We start from the raw sequence: 14,313 nt of genomic DNA, 5'->3' as shown, positions 1-14,313 counted from the left end.
CGTCGTCGTCGTCGTCGTGTCGTGTGTGTGTGTGTGTGTGTGTGTGTGTGTGTGTGTGTGTGTGTGTGTGTGTGTGTGTGTGTGTGTGTGTGTGTGTGTGTGTGTGTGTGTGTGTGTGTGTGTGTATATGGATCTTTGTCAAATCGGCCATCCATCGCTACCGTTCCAAAATTGTATTTGATATAGAAAAATCACTTTACATATGCTTTACAAATGCTTCATAAGCTACATAAGCTATTGAAAGCTATGTGAACCATTGCAAAATTTAAGATGGTGGATCCAATATAGCGGAAGTAGAAGAAAAAGGAAATAAAATAAAAAACAATGTCAATAATTCTCTAAATTTACTTTAAAGTTTTTTCAAGTATGTCGTGGATCCTGATTACAAATTTGTTGTCAAATTTTAGAAATTTAAAATATATAAAAGTGCAAAATAGATAAATCGAAAAGCTCTTTCCATTCACAGGGAGTTATCGAATCTATTGGTGCCGATGTTGAAGGAAAATTGAAACGCAGAAGATTTAAATTTTAGTATACATTTATTTAAATTATATAGATTAGTCGGCACGAACTTTCCGGACAACCCAATATATAACATGTATATGTACATAAAACCTACATTTCTTTTTTAATTTTTTTTTAATTTTTAATTTTTTAATTTTTGTTTTTTAATTCTTTTGTTTTTTATTTTTTTTATGTTTTCAATTTATTTTATTTTTATTCACATCTATATTTTTAAATGATTATTTACTATATGTATACTAACTGAAAAATAGAATACATATTCACAGCAAAAACTTCATAAAAAATAGAAAAACGAACATTAGTACCGTTTCACTATCTTCGAAGTTCTTAATATGAGATTAAAGTAAATTTCTAAAATTATTTTATATTTTGCATTTTTATGTCCGCCATTTTAAATTTCTAATATTTGACACCGGATTTGTAATCAGGACATACTTGAAAACAAATTTTAAAGTGAATTCGAGTATTGACACTGTCCTTTATTTTATTTCTTTTTTTTGTGCTTCATGTCCGCCATCTTAAATCCGCCATCTTGAATTTTACAATTGTTTACATGACTTTCGACAGTTTATGCTGCCTGAAGCTGCATTTATGTGCAAGGTAATTTTTCTATGTTAAATACAATTTTTAAATACGGTGGTCAATTTGACAGAGAATTCTCGATATAAGTTTTTCTTTCTATTCTTTTTAATCAAGGCGGAGTGTCATAGAGCTTGCGATGTAATACTCTGTGGTCGTAACGCCGAATGCAAAGCTGATGATCATGCAGCAACGTGTTCCTGTAAGCATGGCTTCTTCGGAAACGCTAAAGACGACAAAATTGGTTGTCAACCTATTGAATGTGAAGTTAACGATGATTGTACACAGGAGAAGATCTGCGATTCTCATAGATGCAGAATTGCTTGTCTTGCACATAATCCCTGTGGCGTGAATGCTATTTGTACAACAGAGAAACATGTCCAGGTAATTATTTCATTACATTAGAGTTTTGTTTGACAGTATTCTTTTTATAATAATAATGTTTTGTCATATAGGTTTGTACATGCCAACCTGGATATACAGGAGAACCCACTCATGCTTGCAAGCTGATAGATTACTGCGCAAATGTACCCTGTGCACCAGGCGCATTGTGTGAAAACACGCGAGGACATTTCAAGTGTCATTGTCAACCTGGTACAGTCGGAGATCCTTATAATAGCGGCTGTCAACCGCCGGTAGAATGTCTTCAGGACGTGGACTGTCCGTTAACTGCCAAATGTGTCAACATCAATAACGTACCAAAATGTTTTGGTACGTGTTTTTAAACTTGCCAATTTGTTTTATAGTATTATTCCAGTGATTGCATTTTATAGTTTTATTATCTTCTTTATATGTATAATACATGTAATGCTTGTGCGTGTGTAGGATTTGAAACACATATATTTTATTTATTACATATTATATTTAATTTTTTTATTCCAGATACTTGCGCACGTATTCGGTGTGGTCCAAATGCAGATTGTGTCGCAAGCAATCATGCTGCGAATTGTCAGTGTCGTGCTGATTACGAAGGCGATCCTAATAATCTGAGCGTGGGATGTCGTCCAAGACCAGTAGTTTGTTCATCACAAATCGATTGTTTAGTCAATACTTATTGTTATGAAGGCATTTGTCGACGTGAGTAAATAATTGTTAAATTTTTAATTTTCCCGATTTTTATGATTATTAAAAACATTTCCGTATAAATAACTATCTGAGAAGCAATTTTACTGTATTTAATGATATTGTTAATAATATCGCAAATAATATCATTTCAGCATCTTGTCAATCGGATGAGGAATGTAACTTGTCCGATGTTTGCTTGAACGGGCAATGCTTAGATCCGTGCGATGTAAGAGGAACATGTGGCATAAATGCCGAATGCAAAGTGAGAAGTCATATTAAACAGTGCAGCTGTCCACCAGGTTTTACCGGCAATTCCGAAGTAGAATGCGTAAGACGTAAGTATATGAATGAGTCTGCAAAATTTGAAAATATCTTCGATATTTCTTTGAACATTCTATAAAACATCTATTATTATAGTACCAGTGTCATGTCTCGGAAGCGGAGATTGCAATGGAGACAACACCTGTCGCGAGAACGTTTGTTTGCCTGTCTGCACTGTTGATAATGATTGCGCATTGAATGAAAAATGCATACGCGGCAATTGCTTGTTGACTTGCCGGTTGGACAATGATTGCTTCTTAGGTCATGTCTGTCTGAACAACATGTGCTCGTTTGGTTGTCGTGCGGATGAAGACTGCAATGCGAATGAGGCTTGTTTAGAAAACAAATGTGTAAATCCATGTGAAGCTACACCATGCGGACCAAACGCCAAATGTACCGTTTTCAATCAGCGTGCTACGTGTTCCTGTTCTACCGGTTTTATACCAAATCCAACTGCCAAAGTCGCGTGTCTGAGAACACCGGGCCCAATATGTCAGGCCAATCGGGATTGCGTTGTAGGCACATCTTGCATCGCTGGCGTTTGCACACCTGTCTGTTCATCCAGCGCGAATTGCTTGAGCAATGAGAGATGTGACAACTCTGGTATTTGCAAGTCACTTTGCAGACGAGACGAAGATTGTAGAAGCGGCGAGATTTGCGAGGGATTAGTATGTATTTCCGGTTGCCGAGCGGACATAGAATGCCAGGACAGTTACGAATGTATAAACAATCAGTGTATTGGTAGGTGGCTACTGAGATTTTTTATATTTTTATTTTATTTGTAATTCTGTCAAAAGAACATCAGTATCATTTGGAATTTATTTTTGCTCATTTGTACTTTATTTTTTTGTATAAAAGTACATTGTTATTGTTATTAGCTTTTATTATTCTATTTAATTATTCTTTGCCTACAGATTCATGCTCATTGACTAGCGCCTGCGGTGTAAACGCCAAGTGTACAATCGTTAATCATCAAAAGATATGCACGTGTCCATCGCCGTTGGTAGGAGATGCTCGTATTAGTTGCAAGCAGACGTTCCTTCCTTGCTCATCTGAACTTGAATGTTTACCAGGACAAACGTGTTACGGTAAATCGTGCTATTCCACATGCAGAAGGTTAGAATACATAATTATGAACAAATCGTACAAAATTATTCTTGTTTTAATACTAAGTGATTATGTTTTTTCAGCGATGCGAATTGTTTGAGCGACGAACGTTGTGACGGTGGTATTTGCAAAACGATATGCAACAGCGATGATCATTGCCTCGCAAATCAAATATGTCACAATCGCATGTGTGACATTGGATGTCGCAGTGATAATACGTGTCCGAGCGATGAGTCTTGTATCAATAATCAGTGCAGAAGTAAATATAGTCACGAGTAGACTTGACATTTTATCGTCCTTCCATATGTAATAAAGATAGAATAAAATTTACAATGCATGAACGTCAAAACCGAATACAATCATTGATACATTAGATTAGATTTGAAATGTTTCAATCGAGTAATGTAATTGTATTGTGATCTTCAGGTCCATGCGATGGTGGCAAAGCGTGTGGAGAGTGTGCCGGTTGTCGAGTAGTCAATCATGTGGCTCAATGCAGTTGTCCCGCAAATTATTATGGTAACGCGCTAATTAATTGTGCCAAGACTATGACTCCCTGCGACGGCTTGTGTGAGTGCGACGAAATTGGCTTTTGCACCACCAGCTGCCACCATCAGAACGATTGTTCTTGCGGCGAAGTCTGTCATAGTGGTAAATGTCGCATCAAGTGTGACATCAACAATGCGTGTCCAAAGGTAAATTTCAAGAAAATTTTGAGAAATTATCGTTTTTTTGACTTAATGTTAATGTAATATATTAAAATTATATGTTTTACTAAATACAGGGATACGTATGCGATGGAGGTTTATGCCTCATTGGCTGTCGCACCCACTCCGATTGTCCGTCGTCATTGTCATGCACAAATGGCCAGTGTGAGAATCCATGTTCCGCTCAGGGATCGCCTTGCGGAATAAATGCACTTTGCCGTGTTTCAAGCCATCGAGCGGTGTGCTTATGTCCAGAAGGTTATCAGGGTGAACCAAGTCAGGAATGTTATCAACTGGAATGTCATCACGATGATGATTGTGAGCTAAACAAACATTGCAGCGAATACGGTGTTTGCACAAATCCGTGCTTACAACATGGCGTTTGTGGCTTTAATGCGCAATGTCGTGTGATCAACAGGAAGGCACAATGTTCTTGTCCGCCAGGACACTTTGGCAATCCGAAGATTAACTGCAAGAAAGGCAAGTTCATTACATTTACAGAAATTATATTTGCGAGAATAACTTTTTTAATACGCGCGATTTTTTAATCACTCTTAGGTGGAGATGAATGCTTACGAAGACCTTGCGGTATTAACGCTAAGTGCCGAGAAACTCTAAATGGTTTCGAGTGCACATGTGATCCGGGATGCCACGGTGACCCACATCAAGTGTGTTTCTGCGATGGTGATCTTTGCAAAGACACTCGTTGTGGCATCAATGCAGCCTGTCGAATTTATAAGAATCAGCCACAGTGCTATTGTCCACCGAATAATCCATCGGGCGATCCAATGCATGCATGTACGTACTATATTTCGTACTATATTACTGGACTCTGACAAGACATATATTAATGAGAGATATAATAATATCAAAATAAATTGAGGAAATTTTTTTTACACGTATGTGTCATTATTACAACAAATTTAAATTTAAATAAATTTAAAAAAATATAAAACAAGGTACAACTATGCAATATCTTAAAAATATATTTTAATATTATGATAAGATAATAAATATTTATAACAATTTATTTTTGGTTGATATTATCACTAACAATTTATTGATATAGGTAGCTCAGATAGAGATTTAGGAGACTGTCGAACGAATGGATGCGGGAAGAACGCCGAATGTATTAGAGATGGAGCTATATTCGTTTGCCGATGTCCACCAGGTACAAGCGGTTCGCCAGATATTGAATGCACAACAGGTAGGAAAATACAGCCTACTAACTTTTTAACCGAGCCGCGGTTGATTAATTTTATGTACAGCATTTGTGACTAGCGAGCAATACTGACAATCACAGGAACATGGTCCGTAGAATAACCATGTATTGTTTAGTAGGACTTGAGTAATACATAAAACGTATTAATCGAGTGAAAATCTTAACATCGAGAGACAGATGTGATTGGAGCAGTATGTCGCCACGATATTGGATATATACATATTTTACCTATAAGCAAAGAGTACATTATCTGTACATATTATACAATATAGGATATACTGTACATAATTTTGAGATGAGAAAACACGTTCCACACATATCTCACACATAACTTCATATGTAGAATGTTTATTTCAGTATCCAATCTGTCTTGAGGATATAATTGAATAAACAAAAAGACACTCATTTGCCTTATAGTGCCACTTGAATACAAGGAGGTACACATTTACAGTCGACACTATATATCTATTTTAGGATTAATACAGATTGGGAACTGCGAAAGGGACATTCTCATATACCCATGCTTGATATTTGCTGATATTCACGGGTTGTTATTTCCTCTTATTCTGAAATCTGTGGGGGCTTGTGTTGTAAATATCGCTGCTTGCCATTGTAATTTCTCTGAGAAGATGTCTGATATTTTGAAAAAGTGTAAAGTCGTTACTCTATACCTCTTCACAGAGCCTACCCTACTTTCATCATAAATACAAAGCATGTGGTTTATGTTATTTGTGAGAAAGTTTCTTTTCACAGTTCTTATAAATGCTTTTTTCTTTGTTTTTCCTGTCCCATCACCCACGATCCACCGACTCTACACCGACTTGAACACCACTATCGTGACAATAGAGCGCGAATGCACCAGCGACTTAGAGTGTCCCAATGAAAAAGCCTGCATAAATCTACAATGTCTGGACCCGTGCGCGCTACGCGGTGCCTGTGGAATCAATGCCCTGTGCCGAGTGGTTCTGCACAAGCCGCGTTGCTCATGCCCGCAGTGTTATATCGGCATGCCCCACACGGCCTGCCATCCAGATTCCAAATGCGACACGCTCAATCCCAAACCTACGCCGAGCATCGGTTGTTCCTCTGACTACGACTGTCCGGAGAGTCTCTCCTGCCACTCGCAGACAGGCGAGTGCCGCGACCCGTGTTTGAGTTCTCGGTATACCTGCGAGGTCAACAAGAGATGTCAGGTGCGGAATCACAAACCTATGTGTGTTTGCAAATACGGCTTCGTAGTCAACGAAATCGGGGAATTGACCTGTGCTCCTGATACGCTTACCTGCTCGAGAGACTTCGATTGTCCCTCGAACACTGCGTGCGTCAATGGGAAATGTCAAAATCCCTGTAATGTAAGAAACAAAAGACCGTGTCCAGCCGATAAAACCTGCGATGTCCTGGACCACCGTCCCGTGTGCATTTGCACCAAAAACTGCAATCCCTCCCTCTCCATTTGCCTGCGAGACAGTGGCTGCTCTCCAGATTTGGCGTGCCGTAACTATCGCTGCGTGGACCCATGCAGAAACTCTACCTGTCCGGCTGATGCCCCCTGTTACGTGGAGGAGCACAAGCCTATCTGCAAGTTCTGTCCCCCCGGCTTTGTGCCAGATACTAAATACGGATGCATGAAAGGTAAACACAATTTCTCAGAACACTATCTGAATCTTGTCATTTCTCATAGCCGTTATCACGTCTTTACATTGCCTGGCCTTACACGAGACATACAATTGCTACTTTTCAGGTTTCCGATTGTACAAACAGCAGAATATAAAACTTGTTTACTTCTGATCAATTTGAGATTTTAATTTAATTTTTATTAAATTTAATTTTATTAAATTTACAAGATCGTGTTGATCAAGTTGCAATTGGATGCACAAGTTTCTTTGTTCTGTTGTCTGGACGCATATTTTAGGTTCCAAGTTACAGATACAAGTTTCCCATACCTTAGACTCCTGCTCTACTTTGCCGATCTCCTTACTACTGAAGGATTCTTCCGTTACATCTGTCTCTGTAAAGACTTATATTTTTTCTTACAATCAGCTTACCTATTATATGCGAGCATGCTAACTCTTAATTTGTAGTAATTGAAATAAAAACTGTAAACTTATCTGTAGCTTAGCCTAATCAGAGTCGCTCCCCGATTAGCAGTTTTGCTACTTTATTAGATATTATGTTTACATTATATTGTATCCGCAGCAGTTCTTCATCCCATGTCCAAGCCAGTTTGCGAGTCCGATGATGATTGCAGCGACGCAGAAGCCTGCGTCGAAAACTCCTGTGTTAATCCCTGTATCAATGGGTGTCAACTGGCAGTTCAATGTCGAGTTGAAGCGCACAGGCCTATTTGTGATTGCGAGCTTAACGACAAACATTGTTCACCTGGTGCAACGACATTACGTTCTATAGATTTAGATCACACTTTTGAGACAGTTCACACTACATTACAAACAACAACGGGCACTCCGCCATCCACATCATTTGTTTACACTACGGAGATGTTAACCGTTGCATATACGGAGGATAGTACGATTACTTTAACTGATGTTACCGGAAATTTATTGGAAAATATTACTATTGAAATGACAAGTGAATCAGATACGACAATTGTATCGACAGAAATTGTTACTGAGTCTCTGGAACGTTCGACGATATTACCTTCGATATTAAGTACAACTGAAATTAATATTTTAAATGATACTTTAAATTCGACGATAAACGTTGATGTTATAGAAAATGTAACACCTAGTCCCTTTATTACTTCAACATTCGAAACTACTAATTTTGAAATCGAAATTACTTCAACAGAGTATACAACAACACGTAATGCTGTTACTTCTAAAAGTGAACAAACGACGCACAGTATTCCAACCATATATAATACAGAAGAAACTTTTACAGGAAATGTATCTTCTTCTACTGTAACTGAAACAACAAAGAGTGAATTTGAATTTGGTTATGAAGAAAATGTTACTACAATCGAAATAACTGGAACAACTGCTTTTCAAAATATTACTGCCACTTCTCCAATAACACTCAGTCATACCGAGATTACTGATATTACTGTTTCTGACATGAATACTGAAATAACGACTTCTAAGCCATTGAAAACAAGTAGTATTACTGAAGTTCCTGAGAATATAACTACAGTTCCTACCATAAAAGTTCCTAATGTAAGTGGTGAAGAAATTTCCACATTAGCAACAACTAAACAATCTTTTACTACTACTACGCAATATTCTACTATTACAGAATTAACATTAAAACCATTAAAAGAAATTACTGAACCTGCTATGGAAAATACCACTAGTTCAATGATTACTACGACATTTTTTACTCAAGCAAATCATACAATGTCCCCAAATATTTTAGAGTATACGTCCACAGATATTGCTAAAGAAATCACACAAGAATGGAGCACTGTCAAAACTGATTCGCTTGATACAACTGAGCCATATATAAAAGATACTAGTTCATTTTTTACAATAACTGAATCTCCTACATTTACGACAAATATTATTGATGACAGCGATGCTCACAAAGTCACTCATATTTCCGCGACAGAATACACTACTTCAAAACAGTATACAACTGAGGAGTCTACAAGAGAGATTTCTACTACAGAATATCGTACATTTACAGAAGATCATTCTATTACAGAACAGATCTTCACTACGAAGCAGCATAGCACGCTTGAATATTCTTCAGAAGGATATTTTACAACAGAACAATTTAGAACATCACAACAATCTACGGAACAGATCTCTGATGCTACAGACAATTATAGTATATCTGAATATTCTACAGAAGCGTATTCCACTACAGAACAATTTAAGATAGCAGAACAAACAGAACAATACACTACATTTGAACAATCTACAGAACAAATCTCCACTCCAAAGCAATACAGCACTCCTAAATACAGCACTACAAAAGAACATTCTACAACAGAACAGTTTACAACATCACAACCTATAGAACAATATACTTCTTCAAAACAATATACTTCAACTGAAGAAATTACAGAACAGATTTCTACTACAGAACATTATAATATCTCAGAATACTCTACAGAAGAATATTTTACTACAGAACAATTTAAGATATCAGAACAAACAGAACAATATACTACAATTGAACAATCTACAAAACAAATCTCCACTACAAAGCAATATAGCACTCCTAAACACAACACTACAAAAGAATATTCTACAACAGAACAGTTTACAACATCACAACAACCTACAGAACAATATACTTCTTCAAGTCCATATACTTCAATTGAAGAAATGACAGAACAGATCTTTACTACTGAACATTATAATACCTCGAAATATTCAGAAGAATATTTCACTACAGAACAAAAAATATCAGAACAAACAGAACAATACACTACATTTGAACAATCTACAGAACAAATCTCCACTACAAAGCAATACAACACTCCTAAATATAGCACTACAAAAGAATATTCTACTACAGAACAGTTTATAACGTCACAACAACCTACAGAACAATATATTTCTTCAAATCCATATACTTCAACTGAAAAAATTACAGAACAGATCTCTACTACAGACTATTATAAAACCTCGCAATATTCTACAGAAGAATATTTCACTACAGAACAATTTAAGATATCAGAACAAACAGAAAAATACACTACGTTTGAACAATCTACAGAACAAATTTCCACTACAAAGCAATATAGCACTCCTAAATACAACACTACAAAAGAATATTCTACAACAGAACAGTTTACAACATCACAACAACCTACAGAACAATATACTTCTTCAAGTCCATATACTTCAATTGAAGAAATGACAGAACAGATCTTTACTACTGAACATTATAATACCTCGAAATATTCAGAAGAATATTTCACTACAGAACAAAAAATATCAGAACAAACAGAACAATACACTACATTTGAACAATCTACAGAACAAATCTCCACTCCAAAGCAATACAGCACTACAAAAGAGTATTCTATAACAGAACAGTTTATAACATCACAACAACCTACAGAACAATATACTTCTTCAAAACAATATACTTCAACTGAAGAAATTACAGAACAGGTCTCTACTACAGAACATTATAATATCTCAGAATACTCTATAGAAGAACATTTCACTACAGAACAATTTAAGATATCAGAACAAACAGAACAATACACTACGTTTGAACAATCTACAGAACAAATTTCCACTACAAAGCAATATAGCACTCCTAAATACAACACTACAAAAGAACATTCTACAACAGAACAGTTTACAACATCACTACAACCTATAGAACAATATACTTTTTCAAATCTTTCAAATAAAGAAATTGTAGAACAGATCTCTACTACAGAACATTATAACATCTCGGAATATTCTACAGAAGAATATTTCACTACAGAACAATTTAAGATATCAGAACAAACAGAACAATATACTACAATTGAACAATCTACAGAACAAATCTCCACTACAAAGCAATATAGCGCTCCTGAATATCATACTGTAAAAGAATATTCTATAATAGAACAGTTTACATCATCACAACAACCTATAGAACAATATACTTCTTCAAATCAATATACTTCAACTGAAGAAATTACGGAACAGATTTCTACTATAGATCATTATAATACATTGAAATATTCAACAGAAGGATATACCACTACAGAACAGTTTAAAATATCAGAACAAACAGAACAATACTCTACGTTTTCGCAATCTACGGGACAAATCTTTACTACAGAACAATATAGCACACCTAAATATTCTACAGAAATATATTCTATAACAGAACAATTTGGAACATCACAAGAGCCAACAGAGCAATACACTACTTCGAAACAGTATATTTCAACCAAAGAATCCACAGAACAGCTCTATACCACAGAAAAGTTTTCCACTACAGGATTTGAGACATCTGAGCAGCCTACCACATTTGAACAATCTACAGCAAAACAGATCTCTACTATAGAACAATACAGCACATTTCAATATCCATCTGAACAGTTCATCACATCTACGCAATCAATACAATATAGTATAAATGAATATTCCACAGGAGAATATTCTACCACAGAGCTTGTTACATCTGACAAATCTACAGAGCAATCTCTGACTACAGAATATACGACGTCTGAAATTACTCAGAATAAAACTGATATGTTTTGTATCTTACATACAGATTGTACAGAATGCGAAACTTGCATTGATAATTTTTGTCAGAATCCCTGTAAAACTGATAATTCATGTCCAGAGAATGTTTTATGCGACGTTATAAATCATCGGCCTGTGTGCTTAGACTCAAGTACCGAGCAGAGTACGTCTAATTGTAGTGTACTCCCAGGTAAAAATTTCTCTTGTCGGGAGTTTCATGAGTGTGGTGTCATTTTATGTTTACTGTTACCAATGTTTTCTACAAGCTTCCTCCAGTGTATGAGACCATATGATCGTATCCAGATGAAAATTGGGAGCAACCAATTCTGGAAATTAGATACTGCTTACCGAATTAGTCATTTCATGAAATGGCTCATCGGTGTAAATTCATGAATGAAAATGCGATCGATAATCATAAGGGCAGCTCATAATGAACCTGTGTGTCCCATGTGACCGAATCAAAAATAGTCAATAAGCAGTCAGACACTGTTTTCCCAAATGCAGACAAAGGACTGCTGCATTAGCGCTCTACGCATGATGTGTACATTAATGCTTATGCACGATTTTCTCTCTTACAGCTTCTTTGTATCTAACATGTGTATAATGAATTGCAATTTTAATCGTCTGCGTTTTGAGGAAATTATCTTTTATGCAAACTCATGATATATAATAATATTGTGGCATTTCGTTCGCAAAGTTTATAAAGTTTTTGCGTAAAATTAGAATTATTAAGTTATTATAAAATAAATTAGAACTTTTGGTGTGCGTGCATGCGTGAAAGATGATTTCGCTCGATATAGACGATTTTGATCAATGTCTTTTTTTAGCTGCTATACTTATTGACACATATGTAACACAAATATCACTATATGTCTTAAAGGAAAGAGTACATCGTCCTTGTATATTTATGTTTATATATATTGCACTGACACACCTATGTGATAGACTCAAGTAACTGTGCATTTTTTATAACTGCTGTTTTTGATATAAAAATGGCAGTTTAAACTGAGGTCAAATAGATTTTTTATTGGGACATGTACATTAACATTTCACGACTTTCTCATCATTCGTAACATTAATTCCTGCACCTAATGTACATTTGTTTCGTTAGACGTGAAATGTACAACGCACAACGACTGTCCCATCCAATTGGCTTGTGTAAATCATCAATGTGTAAATCCGTGCACTTTGGGCAATCCGTGCGACTTCATCGAAGCTTGTCATGTTCAATATCATAGGCCGGTTTGCGTTAAAGGTATATTTGCAATTGAATTGAACAACATTTCGCACATCCGCAATAACAAAATTTATATTATTTTATACGATTTTTTTTAGTGGAGTCCAATGAGGCAGAGTGTCCTTATTGTCCACCTGGTATGCAATGTGATCCAGCGACAAACACTTGCATCAAAGGTTCGTACTGTCGTCAGCACTATATTTCATCCGATTTTATTTTCAGTTTTTTTATAGCCATCGAGAGATTTGTAAATATGTATGTACTGTACATATTTCACGTACATATTTTGCAAATTATGCATAAGATCCTCTTTATACAAAGCACGAAATGTTCAGTTTTATTACTGTCGTGCATGATCACAAAGAATGATTTCTTTGAGATATTCCTTATATTTTTTCTGAATATATCTTTCTTATCTCGAAGAATGTTTTTCTCTTGATCGAAAATTCGCATACTTTTTCGCACATAAAGATCAAGAAAATCACACATTGCTACGCAAAGAAAATTTCCTTTATCTCAATTCTTATACTTGTGCACTACACTTTCTGGGGCTACATGGGCTTTCCCACTCTTTCTTTAGCGGGTTGCACTAGCAACAAGGATTGCCCTCTGACAGAAGCGTGCATTGGGCACGCTTGCCAGGAACCCTGCCTAGTTCGAAATCCTTGTGCGGAACATGCTGTTTGTATTAATACAAATCACGGAGCAGATTGCAGTTGTGAAGAAGGCTATCATGGAAATGGATTCTCTTATTGCGATTTGTGTAAGTTTTACAATGAGATATCAGATATCATGCAAAAATAAATAAAGCAGAGAAATTATAAATTATTGATAGGTATTATTTTCTCAAATATTCAGAACAGTTGATGTAAAAATCTAATATAAATTATTAGTACAAATGAGAATTAGAAATATTGTCAACGTTATTTAGTTAGAAATTCATATGTGCAAAAATAAATTAACATATTTTACGATTTCAGTGGAAGAAACGAAGAATATTTGTCAATATAACGAAGACTGTCCTCCGAACAAATACTGCGATCGACTCAACAGACAGTGCATCAATCCTTGCGTCGAGTTTGATTGCGGAGATAATGCGAAATGTGTCTCTAGTAATCATCAAGCGCAGTGTACATGCCTTCCAGGTTATCAAGGAAATCCTCACATTGGCTGTCAGGAGATAGTGCTGACTGTCGATCCTTGCATTCCAAATCCGTGCGGTTTGAACGCTTTATGCGAGAATGACAATGGAAATCCCGTTTGTTTCTGTCCGAAAGGTCTAACTGGAAGCCCCTTCGAGCAGTGCAGTATGTATACATTTTTCATGAAATATAATTATGACGTTTATTTTATTGTTTTAAATTATAAATGTAAATCTAAGTATAAGAG

At 36.0% G+C, this 14,313-nt stretch overlaps 1 protein-coding gene across 1 annotated transcript in view; it reads left to right on the top strand.

The window, feature by feature from the left end:
- Window positions 1-14,313, top strand: part of LOC105623383 — a 105,092-nt gene that overhangs the window by 37,276 nt on the left and 53,503 nt on the right. The window contains exons 28-43 of the mRNA XM_012204777.1: window positions 1,222-1,488; window positions 1,560-1,815; window positions 1,987-2,181; window positions 2,322-2,504; window positions 2,587-3,231; window positions 3,405-3,606; window positions 3,681-3,856; window positions 4,024-4,292; window positions 4,382-4,784; window positions 4,863-5,102; window positions 5,374-5,511; window positions 6,373-7,158; window positions 12,799-12,942; window positions 13,023-13,100; window positions 13,505-13,687; window positions 13,905-14,231. Coding sequence (XP_012060167.1) covers window positions 1,222-1,488; window positions 1,560-1,815; window positions 1,987-2,181; window positions 2,322-2,504; window positions 2,587-3,231; window positions 3,405-3,606; window positions 3,681-3,856; window positions 4,024-4,292; window positions 4,382-4,784; window positions 4,863-5,102; window positions 5,374-5,511; window positions 6,373-7,158; window positions 12,799-12,942; window positions 13,023-13,100; window positions 13,505-13,687; window positions 13,905-14,231 — 4,492 coding nt within the window. The remainder of the gene's footprint in view (window positions 1-1,221; window positions 1,489-1,559; window positions 1,816-1,986; window positions 2,182-2,321; window positions 2,505-2,586; window positions 3,232-3,404; window positions 3,607-3,680; window positions 3,857-4,023; window positions 4,293-4,381; window positions 4,785-4,862; window positions 5,103-5,373; window positions 5,512-6,372; window positions 7,159-12,798; window positions 12,943-13,022; window positions 13,101-13,504; window positions 13,688-13,904; window positions 14,232-14,313) is intronic.

Source organism: Atta cephalotes, assembly GCF_000143395.1.
Source record: "Atta cephalotes unplaced genomic scaffold scaffold00056, whole genome shotgun sequence".
Lineage (NCBI taxonomy): Eukaryota > Metazoa > Arthropoda > Insecta > Hymenoptera > Formicidae > Atta > Atta cephalotes.
Note: the sequence above shows the minus strand (reverse complement) of the source record. Positions and strands in the feature narration are given on the sequence as shown.